Source organism: Nelusetta ayraudi, unplaced genomic scaffold (genome assembly GCF_046127955.1).
Source record: "Nelusetta ayraudi isolate G7.1 ecotype Tasmania unplaced genomic scaffold, CSIRO-AGI_Nayr_v1 ptg000031l, whole genome shotgun sequence".
In the NCBI taxonomy this organism is placed as follows: domain Eukaryota; kingdom Metazoa; phylum Chordata; class Actinopteri; order Tetraodontiformes; family Monacanthidae; genus Nelusetta; species Nelusetta ayraudi.
The window spans coordinates 5315542-5340000 of record NW_027466081.1 but is presented as its reverse complement, the minus strand read 5'-3'; the positions used below and the strand labels follow the sequence as shown (position 1 = coordinate 5340000).

The following is a 24459-nucleotide window of genomic DNA, read 5'->3' as shown; positions in this document are numbered from 1 at the left end:
TTTGCGCCTCCCTTATTAGCCGCCTCTACGAGTGCACGAGCTGGCCCTCACGCTGTGAATTCCACCGACGACCCCGACCGCCTTCCCAGATCATAAATCTCGCCACCGCCGCCGCCGCCGAAAAAGTGTGTGTGTGTGTGTGTGTGTGTGTGTGTGTGTGTGTGTGTGGGGGGGTGAAACGGGGGGCCATGCGAATTACAGAGTGCTTCGAATAATTTCAATAAAGCCGCGCGGCTGCTGATGTCAGCTCTAACGAGGCGCCAGGAGAGATCAAAGAAACTTTGTACGTTTTTTCTTCTTCTTCGTCTTTTTTATTCGGAAAAGCTTTTTGAAAAAAAAAAATTAATTTGCCGTAGACTCACTTGAGTGGGGGAGCGGCTTTGAAATCTGTTCAGTTCTCCTCTGAAAAATGAAACTGATTTGAAGTTGAGGAAGCAGCGGCAGATAAAGGCTTCTGGGAAAAGTTTTAGGCAGAAGTTAAGAACATACCTTGGAGCGGTGCAACTGATCTACAAACGCTTGCGCGCCCTAAAATTATCAGCGCTGTTTTTCTTTTTTTTTTTTTTCTTCACTTGACTACACAGATGGCAACAGTTCCAGCAGCAGCAGATGGCCAATTCGGTCCCTTTCTAGATGTTTGAGATGCACAACCAGGGGGAGTTTCAAAAGAAATCAGTCCAAAAAAAATCTGATGAGGAGATTGTTGGACTTGTTGGAACTCCCAAACTCCACTGAAGTGCAAGTGTGTGTGTATGTGCGTCCGTGCGCAGGCAGCCTGAAATAAACCCATCTGGCTGGAGCTGATTTTCACCGTTGGACAGTTTCTGAGGAGCGTGTCCGTGCGGAGGCTGCAGCAGATGTGTGTCAGTATTTATAGCAGCCTCTTGGAACTTACTGGGAAACAGCGGGGCCGTGGCGTTGTGCTGTAACCAGACCTCAGAGGGCAGGAGGACGGATTGAAGACAGCCCTGTCACCAGCCAGTTTGTCACACGCGCGGCCTGAAAGACAATTCCCGGTCGCCCAGCCGCTCCAATGAGAAGCCGCGGGTGGGCGCCGGATAGTTGCAGAGGTGGAAAGTAGCGAAGTACAAATACTTTGTTGCTGTACTGAAGTAGATTTTAACCTGAGTATTTTTTACTTTTTTTTTTTCCACATTTGTACGCAAATTTCTTCAATTTCCATTCTTTACAGTGGAAAAACATGAAAAAAAATCAAATTCTGTCCAAAGTGACTCACTTATTATTCTCATTGTAGCTGTTGCTTGAAGTGGAGCTCTTTGAAATTTGTTGTATAAAACTAGATCATATTTTAGAGTACCCCGGCTTATCAACAAATGTATTGTTTCATTAATTAATTAATTAATTAATCTTTTTTTTTCATACTTCAGTACATTTCAGAACCTGTACTTCCTTACTTTTACTAGAGTAAAGTAGTTGAATTAGTGCTTTTATTTTTACCAAAGTATTTTTTTTTTTTTTACACGTATCCATACTTTTACTTGCTTACAGAATGTTAATACTTTTTCCACCTCTGGATAATTGTACATCTCTCTCCATCTCCAAACGAGTGAAACTACCAGCTCAATTCTTAGAGCGTCATTGGTGCTGATGGACAGCGCACCACATGCGCTCCGTGTTCCTTGAGATTAAAGTCTGTTCACAGCCAAGTTTTTTTTCCCTCTTGGCCTCTCTGGGTCATCTTGAAGCCCAAGAGGATTAAATGGTAGCGCAGGCGGCTTCAGTGGCCCCTTAAACAGATAAAGTTTCCAACTGAAGCCAGAGGGCCGAAAGGTGTTTGACAGCTGGCAGAAGAGGAAAAAAAAAGTGGTGCTTTTGTTTGCATCCACTTGAAGAGGAGCACCAGGCGTTTGTTTGCAGAGCTCTTACATAAGAGGCAGGATCTGAGTCATGTTGCCTGATGAGAATAATTGCATGTTTTACTATAAAGTCCTGTCTGCGACCAGAAGGCAGGCCTCCGCTAAATGGAGAAGACAGTAATGGCCCTGCACTGCGTACATGCCATTTGACATATAGTCTGTTCCTGAAAAGTGTCGAGCCAATTTGGAGCAAACACTTGAAGATTTTGTTAAAAATTGGAAATAGAAATTCAAAATGCCATCGGCCCGTTTCCGTCGAGTGATTTGATGCCCTTTGACGGGGCAACGTAAAGAGTCTTTAGTGTTACGTCATAGGACGGCAACATAGTTGGAAGAGCTGGAATGTCGTTGAATGTATGAAATCATACGTGGAAGTGAAAAACTCATGTCCGCTCAATATCTGACCATTTAATTTTTAACCAGATTCCAACCGTTCCTTTTTACTTTCCTGGCTACATATCATTGCCATCTGTCATCCCTCCATCTTTGGGGTGTTTCACCATGATTATTGGGCCTTGTGTCCAAATGTGTATATACATGTACATACATCTTACTTATTTATTTTTTTTCTGGTCTGGTTTGGTCAGTAAGGGTTTATTATATGACCCAGGTTTCTCTTCAGAAGCGGTTGTCTGACGGTGGTCTAACTCAAATCTCTTGCTGTTTTTCGGGGTTGACCAGAAGTTTGTTCAGTCTAGATTTAATTTTAATTGGATTGGTTTAATTGGATCACCGCAGCCCCATCCTGCTCTGGAACTTCCTGTAAACAAAATTTTCAGGTTACTTGTCCACTAATTCTGGGAAAGCCGACGGGACGATTAGAATTTCGCCGACTGTTTTCGCTGGATCTCAGCTGCTTTTTCGCTCCTTCCAGAAGGTTCCTGAGACGGGGCCAGCGTCGGCTGGTCGCGACTGTCCTGCTGAATCGCTTCCGCGTACCGGCCTGTTCCCAAAAAAAAAAAAAAAAAAAACGGCCAACGAAGCGGATCTAATTATCCGCCGCAGTTCCTTCTGCACTCATTGGATCTCCCTCAACTGTCCCCCGCAAGTGTCCGCGCGGACGTTCAGCCCACTCGCCTTTAAGAGTCCCGTGGACTGTGAAGAAAACACGGCGCACTCATGTTGACAGCGCTTTCGCCTTGGTCTTCAAGTCGACTTTGGGGGGGGGGGGCTGAGGAGCTCTTTCCCAGCCGTGCAGGGGCATTACATCACCGCTGTGAATCCATTATGGAGCGGGAAGCCTTTGTTTGGTCGCTCTGGCCGGGGATGAGTCATTACGCCGGCCTTTAAAAATAGACGCTAATCTTTATTTATGATCACAACTAATCTCCCCGCTGATCCTGCCGGCGATTGAGCCTTTGCAACCGTGTTTTGATTAGGGCGTCACGCCGGTCTCGACTTGGTTATGTGAGCAGGGGCTGTGAAAATCAGAAGCAACTTCCCATGAGTGTGAAATGGACCCGAACGGACCTCAAGCCAAATCCACCAGTCAAGCAATTCAAGGAATATTTGCACTTGAAGATGATTTTGTTGTCGTGTTTCCATACAGCCAGCCTGTAGATACCCCTCTATAGAACCTGGTACCTAATAAAGTGCTCAGTTAGTGTGTGCATGTAGTGCATATCTACACAACTTCGAGGTTGGAGGAGTTTGTGTGTTCCGAGATACTGTTCCCTCAAACCCCGGTTGTCCCAGAGTGGTCGTTTGAGTTCATGTTGTCTCTCTATGGTCGCCACCCAATTTGCCCATTATGACCTCTGACCCCTGACATCGCCACAATATTTTCCTGCCGTTCACTGGATGCTTTCCCCAGAGATGGCTGTGAAAATCCCCGTAGATCAGCAGCAGTTTGTGAAACACTTGATCCAGCCCGTCTGGCACCAACAACCACGTTCCCCACGCACGTTCAAAGTCACTTGAGCCTCCTCTGTTCCACATTCTGGTGCTGGCAAGTCGACTTCATCTAATCCACATGCCTAAATGTCCCGATGTGCTTTGGCTAAGAGTAGCTGTTGGTCTTCAGAAGCAATTGAACCTACTGCTAAATACAGTACATTTTGAAAATGAGATGAGTTTTGGAGTTTCTTGAAAGAAACAGGCTGAGGTTGAAAGACCGTATCGTGGGAGAATGTTTGAAGAAAGATGAAAATCCTTTGGAAACCATGCACCAGTGATTGTTTGTTCTTTTTCACTTATCTTTCTAGTCGGACTGAATTCAAGCGTAGGACGCGCTGACAATTAGCTGGTTCACAGAAGGGATCAAATGCATTTGGACAGATGGCCAGAACGATGGAGACCACGGCTTCTCCTCCTCATCCTTCTCTCATCCCCCTCTTCTCCTCCCTCCTCCCCCTCCTCCTGCTTCTCCACCTCCTCGTCCTCCTCTGTGAGGGCTGATTCAGCGACTCTCGCTGTTTCCACCCACACTCTGTTATGAAAGAATCCACTGTAGGGCCTCGACAAGCCGTGGCTATAAAAGTAAACGGGCGGGAGAAGAACGCACGTCGTTCTCCATCACCTCCGCCGGCCCCGAGTGTATATTCCTGTATTTATTCACGCACGTGTCCAACACCTGGCGTGCGGCTAGTAATGAGCGGGATTAGAAGCACAAGGCGTGACCACCTTGGCCCTGCCGGCAGCCCACCAATCAGGCGGACGCCCTGGTTTCTCCTCACTTTCCCGGCTCTTGTTCGGCGGCTTGGCCGACCTCAGTGTCTTTAAAAAGACGTTAAGGATGGTTGAGCTCCCTCCGGCCCCGTGGCGGCCCAACATATGTGCACATTATACGACCTGACGTCTCAGCCTCCCCTCCTCTGGTTCCCTTTATATCTTACACCTATATCTGCCTTCAGCAGCTGCACCTCCATATGTTCCCACTCCAGCTCCAGCGCTACTGTTCTGCATTTGCGCCAGGTCTCCGGGATGAAACGGCATAAAAGCACCGGCAGGCCGAGGTGGATTTCCTTTCGTTCGGACGTTCCGAGGCCTTGCCAAGAAGTGTCAGAATCACTCAGCAACATCTTAGTGCACCAGCTCGGAATACGTCCCCTGACCCGAGCCCACTGACGCAGGTGGTACGCGGTCCAGCAGTTTGATGAATGGCCTTATTTTGAAATCGCAGCCTGCGCTCGCTCTGCTCAGTTAACTGAGGGGGGGGTATGTGTTTTTTGTTTATTAGACGGGACCCAATTTTCTGGGATGAGAGGCGCGGGACCAGTTTTGGCTTTGGTGCTTTTTGAGCTAACAGGCATAATTCAATATCGATTATAGGGAAAGACAAGAAGGTATTTATAGATCAGGGTTTTTTTAAATTTGGGGCAGCTGTGGTAACTGGGTAAAAGATACATGAGAAGCTCCGCACTGAAGTATTCTTGGGTAAGATACCGTATCGCAAATTGCCCTCGATGGCTCTTCTGCTGGTGCAGCTGCGTCTGTGTTAATGTCTTAAGTGCTTAATGTGCTACTCTGGATGACGAGCACTGAAGATGTATCTGAATCTGCTCTCTGTGCACGAATTTAATGCCTGACTGAGTTTGTGCGTCACAAATCGCTTTGCACGGCCTTTAGATTTGAAAGTGCACTTCACCTGTGCAGTCGCCGTCTCAGAGATACAAAAAGCGATTGTGCTCAAATAGCAAAACTTCGTATGGAGTCAGCAGATTGTCTTTGTCCATTGTGTAATATTTGCTGAACTGTAAGAGTATTGCGGTTGTTTAAAAAAAATCTATTGCACTTTTACACATGGTCAACGTTTCAGGGTTTATATATTACAGCTGAATATCATGTAATGTAACTTACTGTCTTTATATCCATAAAATAATCACGGGCAAAGTCATCACCGTGAAAAACTTAAAACTGCTCTGACAGACTGCCTGCCTTTGACCTGTAAACCGACAATTCAAACTTTAATGTGTCCAGTTGTACTTTATACTTAATGTTTTGAGAGAGTTGGGGAGCAAAACGTGTGTTCCACATGGAAGGTATGTGAAACTTCAGTGGACTATTGTCGCATTCAAAGGTTCCAAAAGTTCCGTGGAGAATGAAGGACAGCCCACACACGTAGTAAATCCCACACTGTAATGTAGCAGAAGAGGAGAAATAGCGCTAGCGCGCCTGCTAACGTTGGTGCCCGCTAGCCACCATGCTCCTAGCGCAACAGCGTTAACAACACCTATCTTTTCAATATTGCAATTATTTTTGCGTGCATGCTATAAATTGCCATCTATACATATGTACATACACATCTTTACCTTCTGTTTACAATACGCAATCACAAAAGCAGCGAGAACGCCACACAATACTCGTGCTGCATTAACTAACTGTAGTAGCATGTGATTTGGAACACGATGTGTGTCTGTGTGTCTGTTTCCAGTAGGTGGGTGTGGCACGGTGGGCGGAGCCTTGCCCGGTCTCATTGGCCCCACTGGGCCCTCGGTGGTCATGAAGCCATTTCTGCCATTTCCTGTTGAGACAACGCCAGTTGGCCTCTTCCCAAATTTTAACACGGTATGACATGGTGTGCGTGTGTGTGCATGTGCGTGTGTGTGTACTTGTCGTGCTGTGCTTGTGAAGACTTGTTTTTAGTTTTCACCAGCTTCTTCAGGCATTTCTCTGGTTGTGTGTGTGTGTGTGTGTGTGTGTGTGTGTGCATGCGCGGCACTGAGTGCGCATCTGTGTGTGTGTGCGCGCACGTGCGCGCGCATGAGATGTGGTGTTGCTGCCGCCAGCAGCGCACTCTGACTGTGAAAAAGAGTGAGAGACCTGTCACCCTGTCACCATCGCTCTCGTCAGCCGCCGCTCGGCCGACCCTCAGCCGCCCGCTGACCTCCGACCTCTGTGTGTCTCTCCCGCAGATGGACCCCGTGCAGAAGGCCGTCATCAACCACACGTTCGGTGTCACCCTGGTACCCAAGAAGAAGCAGATCATCTCTTGTAACGTTTGCCAGCTGAGGTTCAACTCTGATGTGAGCGTCGACGTCGGTGCGGGGTTTAATTTTGGAGATGTGATTCCTCAAACTATTCCTGGCAGCTGGGATTGGCACAACGTCTTGTTATGTGACCCTTGAGCGGTCTCAAAGTGCTGCAGTCAACCAAGCACTGTACATTGTACTCTGTGTGTGCGTGTGTGTGTGCGACAAAATAGGTACACTGCCTTAAAATTCACGTTATTTTTTAAATGGCCTTATAAAAGCTAAAATGTATTTTTGTTTTGTCTCCAAATAAATAGAAATAAAAAAAATCAAAGTCAACAGTCTGAATGCACTGTAGCAAGGATGGCCTGATGTCAAACCACAAAGTCCACAGTAATATAATTACTGCAATACCAGCTGAAGACCACTCACTAGATTGAGTGTGGCTGCATCTTCAGAAATGTCTCCTTTTCTCAATTTGTCAGCTCGTTCACCCAATGCAACACTGCCAGTTTTTTGCCGTACTGCAAGGTCTGCAGAAGCAAAGGACGACAGTTGGCCGACGGTAAATTTGCCGCAGCTGAAGAATTCTGGAAAAACATTTGTGGTCACGTAACATTTTGGTACTGAGAGCAGGTACAGCTGAGAGGCAAGCCGGCGAAGTCATTCTAAATATAGCGCGAGAGCACGATTCAGCACGGTTCAATATCCTGCGGTGGGCTGCTTGAAAAATTGGGCCTGTATTCCGCCGAGGTGCCATTCGGCCTTGTTGTGTCGTTATTTTTACTCAGTTTATGCGTCACAAAGGCAACTCATCTTAATCACTGCCTCTGTTAAACTCAAAGTCACTGTTACCCCTCGCCAGTAGGGGGCGCTGCCGCCACCTGAGCGCCCTGAATTTGACCTTACCTGCACCCAGCCCACGTTAGACGTTGTACAAAATCGGAATGGATCGCAATGGGAATGAAATTGGAATCTCTCCCTGTGTCTCCCAGTCCCAGGCTGACGCTCACTACAGAGGCAGTCGCCACGCCAAGAAGGTCAAGTCGCAGGAGAACAAGTCCAAGGCCAAACTGCCGACCGCCGGCAGCGAGGCCGGCAGGAGCAGCTCAGGTCCCACTGCTGTCCCAGCCAACGGCAACACGATTCCACACACAGGTCGGTTTCAGCTTCCCCGCAAATTGATGAGGTTGTTCTTTTTTTTTTTAAACCGGGTTTGTTGGAAGCCGTTCAGCGTTTTAAGGTGTTGAAACACGGGCCCATAAAAACATATTGCATGCAATGAAAGAGAGAAGCTTCACACTGTATTATTAGCACAGCAACTCCCAACTAGTTGGCTTTGTGGCCCTAAAATACATGTCACAGTATTTAAAATGACCAGCATTCTAAGTATGTAAGAACACATTAGCTCCCACTCATGGAATGGTGACTTTATTCTCAGTCAGTCTATTTCTGCTGTTGTCAATAGTTATCATAAAGGAAATAGCTTCATCAATGTAGAGACTACCGTGTTGACTCAACCAAAGGCAATATTGCTGCGACTAATGACAGCAGATAATCTTAGTTTTGCGAGGAAAAAGAAGTTGTGATAGTTGCATCGCCTTGCAGCTCCAGCCCCTGCCAACAGAGGGGGCTGCAGTATCTCCAGGTTTATGTGTCCATTTTTATGACCGTCAACTGTTTCCTTCTGTCTCTCCTCCTCCAGATCTGTTAACCGGCCTCGTCGACACCTTCTCCCCCCTCAAGCCCTTCCTGCCCCCCACCACCTTCCCCTCCTCTTCATCCTCCTCCAGAGCGGGCAGCGAACCTCCTCCCTCCAGCCCTCCTTCCGCTCTCCCCGCCACGGGCAACTCTTCCTCCTCTCCCAAAGCTTCGCCGCCGCCTCCTCCGGCTCCCGTCGCCTCCTCCGTGTCTCCCGCTCTGCCTCCACCTCCTCCTGCTCCCGCCACCTCCCAGGCCTCCTCAAATGATGCACCGCCCTCTGCCGAGTCGGAGGAGGAGAAGGCGAAGAAGCTGCTGTACTGCTCTCTGTGCAAAGTTGCGGTCAACTCTCTGTCGCAGCTGGAGGCCCACAATGCAGGTGAGGCGGCGTGGTGACACTGTGATGAATAGGAATGTTGGGAATAAACATCCAGCACGTTTTGCATGATCAATGATGCTTCAAAACATCATGTCACGCATTAATAAAAAAAAAAAAAAAAAAAAAAAAAAAAATATATATATATATATATATATACATATATATATTTTGGAATCAATGCCTCTCACAGGTAATCAGCAGCTCAGTCTTTACGTTACAGTCGCTGTTAAAAGAAGCTGCAGGACGGCTGCTGCTCTCCCTGTTGATGACAATGACTGGAGATGTAAAGATTTAACGTAACAAAGAGTTAAAAGCCACATATCGAAAAATGCACAAACTTTTTTGTGTATTTGTTTTTAACATAACATCCACTCCAACGCTGTTTGATGCTTTCATTGGCAGTCATTTGTGATTCCTTCACTGGATGCCAGAATTTGCATTTTAACCAATTCATTTTGCTGCGAGATTCAGCTCATACTGTCATTGGCAGCTTTTATCTTTTATTTTCATGTATAGTGTGTGGAATTCTGCCACATTTGCTCACCCTCCCTGTCCCGCGCTTGCCAGTGAGCTACGGTGGCCTGCGCGCACAAACATGGATAACTAATTAAAAACCCTTCTATTGGGTAGGAAAACCAAATTGATATTACTGTACTGTGAGTATACACTTTTATTAATATATTCACAGGAAGTATATTGAGCTTTTGCCAATATTACATTTTTAAATCAGGGCAACATTTACACACTGAATCTGTAAATATAATATTGTGAACATGTTACTGTGGAAAGATCAGGCAATAATGTGACTTTGGGCATTTTTTTTTAACTTACTTTCTGAGGTTGTTACTATCACTTTTTCCAAGCTGATGGCTCACCTACAAAAGACCCAGGGACAATGTGAATAGACAGACAAGTGGACAGGCAGGCAGACAGATGGGCAGGCAGACATGCTGATGCTGATAAGGTGCATACTTGCACATCAGTCACCTTGTTCTGACCCTTATTTACTTGACTGGGGTAAAAGCACTTGATGAGACATTGTGGTGCGTTCAGGGACGCTCCGGCCTGACTCAGCAAATGGGAACTGTCAATATCAACCGAGCGGTGCCAATTTTTGGCTCCATTCTCGTCCGTCTCTCCTTGAGCTGTGACTCTATTTTCAAAATCCTGCTCGCGATGACCTCTGGGCAATTTGCACACCAATGAAGAACCTCAGCTAAAAGCTACCAAGGTGATATCAAAATCAGCTTGCTATGGATTTGGTGGAGCGACAAGCAGAGATTGTTTGACGAGACCCACCATGTGAAACACCGTTGTGTTGGTCACGCTGCGGTTCAGGTTCCAAGCACAAGACGATGCTGGAGGCCCGGAGCGGCGCCGGCCCGATCAAAGCCTACCCTCGGCCTGGAGCCAAGCTGAAGAACGGCAGCGCCACCGGACTGAAGGGGTCGGGCCTGCAGAACAAAACCTTCCACTGCCAGATCTGCGACGTCCACGTGAACTCTGAGATCCAACTGAAACAGGTAGCAACGCAATTAGAGAGTCAAGCTTGAGGATAATGGGTCACCAGAGTTGTGACCATTTCCTCATTCATATTCAGAACGTAAAGTTTTTTCTTTCTCTCATCATTCTGTGGATCAATCGGTTCTGTTTCTGCAAAACCGACAGGCATGCTGCTAAGCATTTTGTGAGAGGAAACAAACTTTTTATTTTGTTGTCAAGGCGACCTGAAAGAAACAGCAAGGGCACTCCTGTATCCACAAGAAAATTATTCTTTTTTGAGTCCTTCAGGGCCTGTTTGTTGGTGTCAGGGGTGAGGAGATCCATTCAGTCATTCATTCATCCATTCACCCTTTCTTTGTTTGTTTGCTGTTGTTGCAGCACATCTCCAGCAGGAGGCACAAGGACAGAGTGGCGGGGAAACCCAGCAAACCTAAATACAGCCCGTACAGCAAGCAGCAGCGCAGCTCGCTGAACGTATGTAACTTCAAATCAGCTCTTCCCTCTTTACCCCAATTACAATGCAAACAAAATCTCCTGAATTCATTTTACTGGAAACAACGAAAATACTTACTTCTGATCCCTCATTAGTTAATTTCTTGTAAAAATGTGATTATTTATTGTATGTTTTCTCCTGTTTCTTCACCTCCTTTGTTTTTTCCTTACCTCTGCTCTCTACCGCCCCCACCTGCTTTTTCCTCATATTTTACCCTTTACTTGTTCCCCATCCCTCCCTCCCTGCTCTACTCCTCCTCCACCTCCTCCTGGTCGCTCCTCACCCCCCCAGAAGGACCTGGCGAAGCCCTCCCTGTCGCCCTCCTTCCTGCCCACCACCTTCGCCGCTCCCTCCTCCTCCTGCCCGCTCACCTCGGCCCTCTCGCTCTCGCCCAGCTCCCTCTCCTCCTCCCCGCTCTTCACCAGCGCCACCTCGCCGCTCGCCCCCGCCCTCTCTCTCCACCCCCGCCCTCCCCCGGCGTCCTCGTCCCTCTTCACGGCCCCCTTCCTGCGTCCGGCGCCCGGACCGATCAGGGCGAGCCAGGGCTCCATTCTCTTCGCGCCCTACTGAGGCTGCGTCGCCTGTGCGGAGTCGTGACGCTGATCAAGCGGGTCCGGCAGAGACTGATTTGCCGCTCTGGGCTCCTGGGATTTCAAACTTGCAACCCTTCCCGCTGAACGGAGCTCCATTCACTCCTAAAAAGAACAGAACCCTCGTCCTCCTGCCTCCATCTGGATCGTCTTTTGCCTCCTTCCAGGTCGGACGTGAAAGAAACCTTTCCCTTTTCTTTTTTTTTTTTCGTCGTCGTTGCTCACGCGAGAAGCAGAAACGTTGCTTTAAACAAATGGCAGACCTGAAACAGTGCAGAGCCGAGAGGTCATCGCACATCCTGGAAAACTTGAGATATTTTAAATGCACATGCAGATATCCGGGGGCTCATTTATAAAGGTTACTATGCACACACGCAAAAAAAGATTAGTGGGAGGGAAGAGCTGGATGTGAGAAAAAAAAAATGTCACACATGCACGCATCCCGTCACCAGTCCTCAGACCTCATTTTTCCAGACACCAAAATTCAGCTCATTTCAGTTTCAGATTCGTCTATGCATACATGTTAAATGGTGAACAGCAAGCATGCTGTCCACCCATGCTTGATGGTGTTGTGCAAACCCGCATATTCGCATTTCCAAGTGTTGCGCCCCGGCAGGCACATGCAAGAATTTTAAATCATAATTTAACTTATTATTTGTACTCATGCAAAAACATTTTCCAGATTTTTATAAATGAGGACAGAGGTCAGGGAGAGACCCTGAAGTCGCATTGCACCATAATATGTATATGCAGCAATAAGTGGTTAAAAAACAATGAAGAAAAAAAAACCAAACAAAAAAAAATAATAGTATGCAGGTTATTTTGATTTGACACATTCAACTTCGAGAAAATGGAAGTGAATTTATTCTGTGCATGGAAACGTCATCAATCCTTTTTTTTTTTTTTACTTTCCTTACGTTTTTACCAAAAAAGAACTCTGCTGGAGTTCCTCACCATGGTGAACGGCGACTCTTCTTCTGCAGCCTCGGTCTTATGAAAACAAAAAAAGTAATATATATTTTTTTCCTTTTGAAAAATCGGGTCAGCAACTGAAACCTGCTCTCGCTTTAAGTGTGGACAAATCACCGCGACCAGGCGCAAGGATTTGTAAGTCTGGACTGCTGAGAATTTCTTTTGGGCTCTGGAGCTCGTCTTCGTCCTTCAGCTGGAGGGACCAACCAGCACAAACCTGATGTCACAGCAAGTCGGCGCAAGCTTCCTTCCATGGCTTCCTATTGAGCCTCCTCACCAGAACGGTCCTGATTCTGATTCAGCAAAAACTCAAGTCAGTTTTTCTGGCCGACCTCACACAATCTTATAACTGAAGGAAAACGTGGTAAACATGGAGTCGTGACTGCACCTGTGAGTCTTTTACAGGACGTTCGAATCAGGTTCCTTACCTGTGGACCTGATCTGGACTGGCTTTTATATTGTTTTTATATTGTTTGATTTTTGTGTGACCTCATTCATTTACATGGCGGTTTAACACTGGCCCCGAAACTTTTTATTTATTTATTATTTTCAGATGAATCTCACACCACTGATGAATCACGTGAAAGACTTTTCAGAAAGATTATGGCAAAGTCCCCTTGAGTGATCCTTTCCTACCCTGAGGATGAGCTGCTTGACAAGAAAAAAAACACCTCATAGAGTGAATGAGTTCATTAGTTTGACCAGCTGACTTGCTCAACACATCTGCATAGTCACGGATGCTGAGCTCTTAAAAGTCCCCCCCACACACACACTCGGTGGAACGCATTTACCTGAAAGGCATAAACTGTTTGTTATGTTACCGCAAATATGCTGCATTACATCGGCGCTGCGGTCGTAACAGTGTAACGCAGCATCCTCTAGTGGTCACTAAACAGTACCGCAACTTTAGACTTGAAGGTCCAATTATACCTGTTTTCAGACGAGGACCTCCAGGAAAAATCATATTTAGCCCTGTGTTTACAGCATCCTGCCGAAGCTGATGCTTCCGTATGAAACACAGAAACCTCGAGGACAGAAACAAAACATTTTTCCGCTGGTGGTAAAAATGCACTGTGTGCTCATTTGTTTTGTTTACCTCATTTGTTTTCTATTTATTGTAGATACAGACAGTGTGAAGCTCCTTGACAAGGTTTCTCGTCTTCGCTCCATCTACATCTGAGACCTTGAATTAACCCTCATCAATCCAAACATTTTGGGCAGGAAACTGGGTCGCGAGCTGCTGTAAACACGGGGGAAGAAGGAGGAAACCGAAATAAAAATCTGGACAAACAATACAATATAGTTGAGCAATAATGTTGAGCGACAATGAAAAAATGCAGACCAGAATTAGCTGATGGTTACGTTGCCCCTTCCATTGTCAGTTAGCGTCATTAACCATTTTGTTGCAATGGGATAAAATAATAGCCCGTTTTTCTCGCCAATGATGGAGAGGTTAAAGAGTCAAACAAATATAGCATTGAAAATGATTGAAATAAAAGCAAGGAAAGGTAAACATGAACAAGTAATTACTTAGTAAATAAATCCCTTTTGGAATAATGCCTAAATTAGTCTGTCAGATGAGACATTTTTAGTTACTTTGAAAAATGAGCATTGAAGAAAGCCACACCTTGCTGTCTGAAGGTAAAAGACAATCCTGATTCGGAGAATAGTAAATGACTCATTCAAGAAGCAATTTTGAAAATGATCTCCTGCCTGACAGCAAAAGTGCTTCTTGTTTTCACTGCCGTCCCCCCCTCGTGGTTCTTCTCCCCCGTCTGTCTCGTTGCCTTCTCCTGAATAACTTGAAGCATCTCTGTCTTCCACCAACCAACGGGCCGCAGTGTGTGTTTATCTATGCAGTATTTGCCAGACGGCGTCGAATCCATGTTGCTTTCGTCCACCTCTTCAGGAGCAGCTTGTGCAGCATGAGGCTCTGATCTGAACGTGCTCCTCTGTTTGATGATGTCATCATGATGCAATAATGTACAGATCAGTTTTAGCTTCTTTTTTTTTTCTTTCTTTCTTTTTCCGTCCCCGTAGTTGCTTGGCTTTCTTCACAGCACTGGGCCCTGCAGGGGACCTGACACTGGGGCCCAGTTGTTGTCTGGACTGAAACACAATGTTTAAATAAGCTTTGTGTCTGGTTGACGTTGTTTAAAAAAAAAGTTGTCATCTATGTTTAAAACTGGAAACTGAGATTTTGTCTGTGTCACGATAAATGGTCATCAGCTGTGTTTCATAACCAAACCTCATTATCCAAATTGAAACGGTACCCAGTGTGTTCCAAGCACAATTCACTGCTCATCCATTCACCTTAATGTTGACAGATTATGATTTGCAATCACAGTTTGGGGCTTTTAAAGTTTATTTAACCAATTGAAATATCCTCATCACTCCGTCCCTATGCAGCCTTCTTTCTCTGAGTTTGTCTTTATTTATGATGATGGCAGTTGTGATGCAAATATTCGGATGTTAACGTGTCAGGCTCGACATTTCATCATCACTGTATTTGTTTTTTATTAAAGGAAAAACCTGCTGAACATCTAAAATTAGTATTGTTTTATTTATGAAAAAGGTAAAATGTTGTTTTCCAAACAGGTTGGACAAACTGTGTTTTTACAATGAACCAGGTTTTGCATCAATTACTCGGTTTGCTGTTGTTTCTTTATTAACAGAACATTTTTGCAATGAGGTGCACTGTAGAACTCGTTAAGTTGTTTTTGGACTTTTTTAAAAATTAATTTGATCTCAAGGCAAAGCAAGTTCCATGTTATATTTTATTGTTTTTTTTTTATTTATTTGTTTTACAACTTTTTTTAAACGTGTAAAACAAATTAAATGAGCAATGTATGTAAGTGCAATCCTTAACTGATGGATTCAGAACCCTGGTGAAAAAGACTAAACTGACCCAAAAACATTGTTAAATATTGTCAAACATTATTGAAGGTGTTGGGTCATGAAGGTGAGGTGTCATTTTTTTTTTTTTTTTGTCCTGAAAAAGCTTTGGCACTGTGGAGCGTCACTCTGAAGAACAATGGTTTGAAATGAAAGAATTCAAACGGCCACCTAAACTTTTCATTTTTGATTTGTTCCTTTTACTTTCTCATTTTCTCTTGAACTATGACCTTGTGATGCTGTAATTTCCTTACAGGAAAGAGCAACAACATTGTCATAACACAAATGGCCTCGGGTGAAAGACCAGAGGGAATCTTCCAGTTCTTATTTTAAAAAATAAAAACACCTCAACTTCAAAAAAATGACTTCATTCGTTGTTGCGGGGATTCAACAAGGTGCTGGATACAAACCTAAGGGATTTTGGTTCATCATACTGAAGCTCCAGTTTGGTTGGCTGCCCCTCTGAGATGCCAATCTCAAGTTCCACCACGTCCTAAAGATGCTCTGCAGGAGGGAATTTGAGCACAAGTAACTCATTGTTATGTTCGATAAAACCAGTTTGAGGTGTGAAGCTTTGAAGATTTGTGAAATTATACATTACCTCATCATTACGCTGGATGAAGGATCATAAACTGACGGACATGTTCTCGGCAGCAAGACCTGTCAAGATTCCCAGCAAAAGTGCGTCAGGAAGCAAAACCTGAAAAATCCCGTGTCATGGTTAGACCTGATCAAACTGGTGCTGGCTGAGGGAAGAGTAAAGTTCAAGAAGCACTGGTCTGAACGGGAAACCTCTCGCTAGTTTGATCATTGACTTCACATTGAGACACCGATTTGTCCAGTCGCACGGATACAAAAATGTAAATAATTTTCCCCAAGCAGAAACGAGGCCAATGCGATGGTCAAAAAGATATCAAATGTGCAGCAATGATTGTCACTATGTGGCTTGAAGAACTTGTGTCTCCCAAAAGTCCCACTTTATGCTGATGATCAGGTCATTATTATTTCCCCTCCAGGAATCCAGTGAGAAAGGCTTGAAAGAGGAACAATTTTGAAAAAAAAAAAAAAAAAGATTCTTCAGAAAACAGCATACTTAGCCCTGTGTTTACAGTCTCCTGCTACAAAACTTTGTTTTAGATTTCTGCTGAAACTGATACTTTATGAACCTTCCGCATATTTGGAAGCGGATCAAAACCACATGGGCAACACCTGGATGTGAGTGGTTCTATGTTCAGCTCGCAAAACCTTTTGTGACATCACAAAGGGACTGACCTCCAGAACTAAAATCCAGCTACTAAGCACACGCTCTCTAAAGGCACAGGATGGGCTTTTATAATATGATTTCTGGGGAGTTTCAACAATGTCAGACCGCATTTGTTGAAGTGACTATTGCATAATATGGGACCTTTGACTCAAAGCCGAAAAGTGATTTTGCATGTGTGTATGTGTTCGTATACTTCACAACAGTTCTTACAGTTCACTTGTCTGAGTCAGACAGCACGTTTCGAGATAAGACAGGTGAATGAAAGACAGACAAAATTATGGTATTGCATTTTGTGTATGAGTGTGTGTGTGTGTGTGTGTGTGTGTGTGTGTGTGTGTGTGTGTGTGTCTTCAGTTTGACTAGTTGTCAATTTACTTCTTTAGGGTAAAGTTCTATTAGATTGCTGTACTGTCTGCTCTCCATCATGCACCCTCATCTCCTCTCCTGCCAGGACATACCTTCGTCGTTTCGATTCTGCTCGGAACACCGAACTGGTGCCCCAAATTTTGTTTTTCTCCCATGTTTTTAGATCAAACTGAACACCTTCAACCACCTCCCATGATACTGTGTGCATGCATTCCGTAGCGGTAATATTAAAATAGTTAAATAGTGATAGTGTCTGTCTAGGCAAATTGTAGGACAAGGAGGGAGGAGGAGGCGAAGGAAGAGAGGTGGAGTTATTCTTCACTCTTCAATTACTCTTTAACTTGTTTTGAATTAAGTGTGAAGCGGCGGCCGGATCCAGCAGAGGCTGACGCTGCCACGGCGAGAACCTCCACTATTGAACATCACTATTCATTTTCACCCAGCACTTTTACAAATATCACAGCAGCCAAACTGTAGTTCATTAGATTTACAGACAGAGGGATACTTTGCATCTCTCTCATGTATTTTTGTTTTTGTCTTTTTTTTTAATTTGTAAGACATATCAGTGTTCTAGGTGTTTTTTCATTTCATGTCATTTATTTTCTGTCCAAGTTAGTGTTTTCGCACAAGCTTTAATATTGTCAAAGCTGCATTTCAAAAGTACTCCCAAGCACTCACTGTGGTTGTGAAGATAACGGTGGAACAATGCAAGACTACGATGAAGCAGTGAGTTTTTTGGGAACTTGGGGTCCGTTCCAGAAGCGGCTCATGCTCCTGCTCAGCCTCGGCGGCATTCCGGGTGGATACAACCTGCTGTGCAACATCTTCCTGCTGGCGACTCCATCCCACCACTGCCGCATCCCGGCGCACAGCAACCTGAGCCAGGAGTGGATCCAGGCCAGCATCCCAGTACAGGTCAGAGCCTCACAGATAACTAAATTCAACCCTGAGCAAACTGTCAAAATTGCTAACGAGGAGTAAAGAAACTGGAAAAATATCTTTAATTCATTCATATTCTAATTATATAAAATGGAACCAGACTACAGAAATTTTCAAAAGTATAATGTTATAAAGATCTAGTTGTAATTGTGTGTATATATGTATACATGAAAAAAATTGAACATTATCATGCAACTCAGCAATCATTGATGTTGTGATTGTGGAAATTTCCCATTTCCACAATTACACATTTACACGTTTGCATGAAGTTTTGCGTCATGCTAGGCTTGAGATGTTATGACACTGTGCAGTATTTAAAGACGATGGATGATATAATAATCAGTGCGTGCACGCTGAGAGGGATGTTGAAACGCATGGGTCAGCACAGAGAATGAGTCATCAATGTTCCTTCTAAGCTGGGTATGCTGACGAGCAGATCTTTATGTACGCGCGCACACACACACACACACACACACACACACACACACACACAAACACACATAATTTAAGTGGTATGGAAGCGCTACATTTTTGTAGGTTTTTTTTCTGAATTTCCTCGCAAGGAAGGTTAAGAAATGAATGAAAAAACTTTTATCTCCAGCTGGAGGTAAAGTACTGCTGTAATAGTGCAACAGTTTGACAACCACATTGAAATGCTGTATCCTTATAGCAGCTTTTATTCCAGCTTCGAGTCAATAATTTCAATATTTCAATACATTTTCAATACATTTTCAATACATTTTCAATAAAAAATTCAATCATTTATCGCAATTAAGAGTGAGCTGCACTTTTTTTTTTCTTTCTTGCCATTGAATTAAACACAGGTGATGACCAACACACTAGTTGGAGCCGGTCAGGTGTGGAACTGGTCTGCTGAGGGCGGACCAGTTGATGGGTGTTCTTCCTCCAGGAAATAATTACTCATTATCATAATGTCTTTGCACAGGTGGACGGGCAGCCAGAGAGGAGCAGCTGCAGCCGGTATGAGCTGAGTCTGGTGCAGAACCTGTCTGCGTCTGGCCTCCAGCTCCCCATCGGGAACCTGTCTGTGCTGGAATCTTACGGCCTGAAGCAGGAGAGCTGCGAAGACGGATGGATCTACAGCACGGAGTACTACCGGTCGACTGTGGTCACCGAGGTACGAGATGAGCAGCAAAGACCATTAAAGTTGCATTTTACTTGTTTCTCCATTAAAAAAGAGACCCCTTCCTCATGGAAACCACCAATCATTAACCTGCTGCATCAAGTTGCTGCAAGAATCCAGACGTGACCAGATCAGTGCGTCATGTAGAACAACAGCCGACAGCTTAACGACATAGAAATGAGGGTGTGGAATGAACACTTTGCCAATTTGGGGGCAAATGATTAGCTGAATTACGTAAGCGTCTCATATGCGTCAGTCAGGCCCATAGCCAGTTGGGTTTTATGTTTAATGTGGAGCACAGAGGTGAACAGATCCATGTGCATGCAGGGTCAACACACACAAAGTTGTGTCTATCCTTGAAGTTTTTACTAGTTACAAATTGACACTCCATACTGCAACCATAGGGCTAAGTCACGGATGCAGCGCTGAACAGCGGTTCAATCAAAAGAATAAATCTTCCAAAGCTCTCCCACTTGCATCCAGGTCAGTGATGCTTGCTTCCAGGTTTGTCAAGAGGTCTGACGGTTTGGCTTGCATGTGTTTGGCTTCCAGTTTAACCTGGTGTGCGACAACGAGTGGAAGAAGCCCCTGACCTCCCTCGTTTACTTCCTGGGTGGACTGTGCGGATGCTTGCTCTCCGGACCAATCTCAGACCGGTACCTGCTGACTTTCAACTTCAATCTGTTTCCTCTCTGCTGACGTGCATGTAGCGAAGGTGCAATGATTTGTGGGTCTCTTGCGGTCCGCTTACGCTAACAGTACTGGAAAGAGAGATGGGCTGTGCAGGTTTTTGCAGGGTAAATACTCAACAAGATAACTTTACCTACCTTGCTTATTAAAAGGTTACACTTGCATGGTTTACTATACCTAGCCCGCCACAATAACTTCCTGTTTCAGCCTCTCTTCATGAGATCAGACATGATCCAAACAGTATGCATTGGTGTTAAGGTCACTTTTGTTACTTACCCTCCTCAGGTTCGGCAGGAAGAGCGTATTCTTTGGCGGTAGCGCCATGCTAAGTATCTCCACCGCTGCGTTGGCCTTCGCCCCATCCTGGCCCGTCTTCCTGGCACTCTTCTTCCTCGCTGGCATCAATCAGATACCGAGCTACTTGTCTGGGTTTGTGCTGGGTAAGGCTTGTACTATTTTGCGATATCGTAGCTTTTAACATCCAAGGATTCCACTTGTTCGCTGATCCAATGATCCCTTTGCAGGCTCAGAGATCCTGACTGGTTTTCCGAGAGTTCTCTTCACCAATGTGGGCCTGAATTATGCCTATGTGCTTGGTGCCATACTGCTGCCAACCACTGGCTACTTCGTCCGAGAGTGGAGATATCTGTCTCTGTTCTTGGCTGTGCCCGGCCTGGCATACCTGCCTTTCTGGTGGTGAGTTTGACTCAGAACCATGTCAAGTGCATCATGTGTCTTTCTAAATGAAAGGTAATCACAACACTGGGGGCAGGTTGAGTTGATGGGAATAGTGTCAACTGTAGTTAAAGTCTAATGTTTAATGGAAAGTTGGGATCACAGGGTTTTGAAAAATACCCCCCTTTTCCACCAACATTTCCAGGAACTTTTATTTCCAGGAATTTATCTATCAGGTCAAAATAATTTCTGGTGATCTATGTGGTTTGGGCTGCAACCACGCTACTGTTTTCAAATCAGAGTGATGACTGCGGATGGACCCAATGCGGCTGATGTGGTCTTTCAGGTTCTAGTAATTTGTTGAGGACTTGATGCTACATTTATCACCTCTTGTCGGCTTGCTCCTTTCAAAAGAGCCTGAACCTCGTTGTCAGTAAATAAAGACGTTCACATGGTGGGTGAACTGAACTCCACAAAAGTGTTCCACCAACCAGTGTTCTTGCCCTGCCACTTAAGAATTCCAAGGAATCTGAAACCCTTCCACTAGATACTTTTTTGGGGTTGAGGGAGAGTTTTTTTCCACGAGTAATTTCATTGGAAATGTGCCGAGGTTTTCAAAAATCCAGCTGAAATGATTAAAAAAAGTTCCTGCGGTTGAAAAGGGGCACATTTTCTAAACCTCACACGGTTCAGTGCAAATGTCAACAGAGTCTGACTGCTCTTGTTTACAGAGAAAACTGATTTTTTTTTGTGACAACAATGTAGTTCTGCTGTGTAATCAATAACATTTGGGCACAAAGGTGCCTCGTAAGATCCATGCAAGGACGATTCGTAGTACACGAGGATTGAGTCTTTACCCAGGCGATACTGAACCGTAGTTCGACTCGCAAAGTGACTGATCGGCATATCACTGCAGTTCATGACTAAATGACTGTGTTATTTACGAACCACTTCAAGCGCCTTCCCAACTGCCACTCAAATTACCGACAGTCTGAGGAAGGAATTTTGTTTTCAACATGTTTGTGTTGCATGTCTGCTCACAAGGTTGGTGCCAGAGTCCCCTCGCTGGTTGGCGTCCCACGGCCGCTTGCGGGAAGCAGAAGCTGTGGTGAGGGCGGCTGCTCGGATGAATGGGGTGACGGCTCCAGATGTCATCTTCCTTTCAGCAAGCGTAAGCAAGCTCCTTGACTCTCGGCCTTGCTTCACACCTCAGGGGGCGTCAGTGTTCAGCGTAAACCATCCCTGTCTTCTCTCAGGTTAAAAAAGAGCCGGTCCAGAAGGAGAAGTCCCACGGCTTCCTGGACATGCTGAGGACCAGAAATATTCGAAACGTGTCACTAATTCTGTGGCTAGTGTGGTACGTTAAAGGTTTTCCAACTTTTTTTTTTGTTAAACTGGTATGGTTAGAATTAAACGGTGCAACATTTACTCAAGGTTTGTCCTCTTTCGTAGGTTTTCTGTGAGTGTGAGCTATTTTGGAATGCAGTTCAACACGTCCGGTCTCAGCGGCAACCCGTACTTAAACTACATCATGTTGTCAGCTGTGGAGCTCATCGCGTACACCTGCAGCTGGGTGGCGGCACGTGGTTTTCCGCGTCGGTGGTCGTACATCGGCTTCAACCTGCTTGGGGCGCTAGCCATCCTCCTGATACAGATCACTGTCAGTTTTAAGAGTGAGTAACACATCTTGTTTCTTCCTCCTGGATCGTTTGTTTCCTTCTTGAGCACATAGAGATAATTTGCATTTGTTTGTTGGTTTTTCCCTTTTTTTTTCCTTGCAGCTCATCCTCTGGTCACCCTGACCTTGGTCATGCTGGGTAGATTTGGTGTTCTGGCCGGCAATGCATTGCTGTACGTGTTCACTAGTGAGCTGTCGCCAACAGTCATCAGAAACACCATGATGTCATCTAGTGCCACCTTCTCCAGACTGGGATCCTCCATTTCACCATACCTGCTACAACTTGGTGAGTCCCTTCAGCTCATACAGTGCACTCCACTGCCTTCGCTCTTCATAAAAAATAAATAAGTTGTGTGGTTCTGGCCAACTCCAAGGAATCAAAGAAACACATGTATCATTCTTGCTCTGGTACACTATGATGTTTAAATGAAGTTAGACCTCAATCATTTTGGATCATTCCAGCAAATCTAATAATCAACACTCACATTACCTTTTTCTGTCTGCAGCCGTGTTCTCTCCATTTCTTCCTTGGATCATCGTGGGCTGTCTGTCGTTGCTCAGCGCTCTGCTGTGTTTCCTCCTTCCGGAGACCTTCAAGAAGCCGATGCTCGACTCGATCCAGCAGATGGAGCCCATACGGTGGTTAGTTTCCGCACACACTGCACAGCCTGCTGCCCGTTTGATGGATATTTGCTCAAATGGCTGGTTGAGCCATCCTGAGTGTTATCAGTCTTCTTGTGCAATCAACTGTTTCGACAAAGCATATGCCTACCACATTGCGGTCCTCTTCTGCAGTGCACTAACCCAGACAGTCTGTTCTAAAACACCAAAGCAATGTCTCTAAAATGGATGGCGCATCACAATGTGACTTAAGTGACCATATATTGTGTTTGAGCCTTACTTGACTGAATACTACTGAGAATGGACTGCATGAGCTCATCAGTCATCATCACTTTTGCCATTTGCCATTACCATTATACTTGGTATTCAAAATTATCCTGCAAAATGGTCACAAACATATAATAGGGAAAAAAATGCAAGCTGGAGTAACGCAAGTATTCATTGTTGTCCTCAGCTTCAAGTGTCCATGGGGAGCCAAGCCTCTTCCAAAGGATGATGGGAAACTAGCCACCCAGGATGACAATGCACCAGAAGTCATCTGCACAACTCATTTATGAGACTGTTTGTTTACATTCCGCATTCAAACGAGGAACAAAGCAGTTGGTGTGGTGGCCCGAGTGCCAGTTAAACAACACCAGAACTTATATCAAATGTCCAAATTACATTTTAGGGCATTAATGATGGCTTTGACCACCGCATGATGGCCTAACTGACCCATGAAAGCCTTCGGTGATGTGTGCACTAAGTGAGAAGGAACAGCTTCTTCAATGCAACAGGAGGACAACAGGAGAAGAGGAGAAGAAGCAGGGAAACAGCAAAAGAAAGCTCTGCAAACCTTGACTGAAGAAGGGGCTCACACACTGACTGATTTTGTTTTTGTAGCAACAATATAAACGTGTGATGTGAATGTTGCCAGCAGCAGAGTCTAATTTACCAACTCATTAATTTTATCCATATTTTAGCAAAGCAGATGGAAAAAAAAGATTCTGTTAGGAGGTTTAGTTTGCCTGGCTGAACGTTGAAAGGGCAAGGAAGGAAAAAAAAAGGAAGAGACAAATTACATAGACTTATCACATAGTGTCTGAATGATGAGTTTGAGGAATATAACTGGTTGTCAACCTCATGTTGACCCTTCAGTAGTAAGACTTTGAAAACCTGGCCAGAAAAGTTGGTGGTATTTCAGGGATTGTGAAGTTAATCTGATGCTGATGTTGCTGCTCTTGTGCATTCATTTTGTGGTTTCTGCTCCATGGAAAAACTCCAGGTCAAAAAGAGTATGGTAAAAAAAAATCTGCTCCTCCTTCTGATGCTCCATGGAAATATTATCATCATTTTATCTAATAACTGTAGAGTTGTTGGCAATGGATGATTTGTACTGGAAGGCAAATGGATTTTGCTCCGCAGAGCATCCTATAAATTTAGAATAGTTGAGAAAGAAAGGAGTTTTATCTTTGCCATTATTCAGTGTGATGACAGGAAGTTGTGTGTAAATTACATCTTTGTATGTATAAACCTAATGTGTGATTGGTAGCTAGAGCAATGGTTGCAAGCCGATTGTCTGACAGTATTCTCTATTTGTTGTAGCTTTCTGTAAATAAAAACAAAACTTTTTCTCAAAATGGATCGAGTTGATGCTTTAATTTTCAATGCGGTACACAGAAGTGTGTCATACTTATAATTACTCCAGGACAAATATGCGCCTCTGTAGATGAATTAATATAATTTATGTCACAGTTTATTATCTTCACATTTGTCAGAATAA

At 44.8% G+C, this 24459-nt stretch overlaps 2 protein-coding genes across 4 annotated transcripts in view; both read left to right on the top strand.

The window, feature by feature from the left end:
- znf385b (zinc finger protein 385B) overlaps positions 1 to 14650 on the top strand; it is a 42173-nt gene extending 27523 nt beyond the window's left edge. For 2 of the 3 annotated variants that reach the window (XM_076031045.1, XM_076031043.1), the window contains exons 5-11: positions 6250 to 6383; positions 6731 to 6841; positions 7783 to 7945; positions 8493 to 8867; positions 10206 to 10390; positions 10749 to 10844; positions 11155 to 14650. In XM_076031045.1, the coding sequence (XP_075887160.1) occupies positions 6250 to 6383; positions 6731 to 6841; positions 7783 to 7945; positions 8493 to 8867; positions 10206 to 10390; positions 10749 to 10844; positions 11155 to 11433 (1343 nt within the window). In that variant the 3' untranslated portion in view covers positions 11434 to 14650. The remainder of the gene's footprint in view (positions 1 to 6249; positions 6384 to 6730; positions 6842 to 7782; positions 7946 to 8492; positions 8868 to 10205; positions 10391 to 10748; positions 10845 to 11154) is intronic. The other variant, XM_076031044.1, reaches the window with a different exon arrangement.
- Positions 14651 to 17655: 3005 nt separating this feature from the next.
- On the top strand, positions 17656 to 24316 carry LOC142891478 (organic cation/carnitine transporter 2-like). The gene is made up of 11 exons (XM_076031042.1): positions 17656 to 17865; positions 18836 to 19027; positions 19586 to 19689; positions 20009 to 20163; positions 20248 to 20419; positions 21443 to 21569; positions 21655 to 21755; positions 21851 to 22071; positions 22180 to 22362; positions 22583 to 22718; positions 23152 to 24316. The coding sequence occupies exons 1-11, from the start codon at positions 17656 to 17658 to the stop codon at positions 23252 to 23254; spliced, it is 1704 nt and encodes a 567-aa protein (XP_075887157.1). The 3' UTR covers positions 23255 to 24316.
- The last annotated feature ends 143 nt before the right edge of the window (positions 24317 to 24459 follow it).

What these genes read in the sequence shown, in the direction of transcription:
- LOC142891478 (XM_076031042.1), top strand. Translation starts at nt 17,656, where the DNA reads ATGCAAGACTACGATGAAGCAGTGAGTTTTTTGGGAACTTGGGGTCCG. An exon ending in CTTGTCTGGGTTTGTGCTGG is followed by an intron (nt 20,164 to 20,247) that starts GTAAGGCTTGTA and finishes ATCCCTTTGCAG; the next exon opens with GCTCAGAGATCCTGACTGGT. An exon ending in GATCACTGTCAGTTTTAAGA is followed by an intron (nt 22,072 to 22,179) that starts GTGAGTAACACA and finishes TTTTCCTTGCAG; the next exon opens with CTCATCCTCTGGTCACCCTG.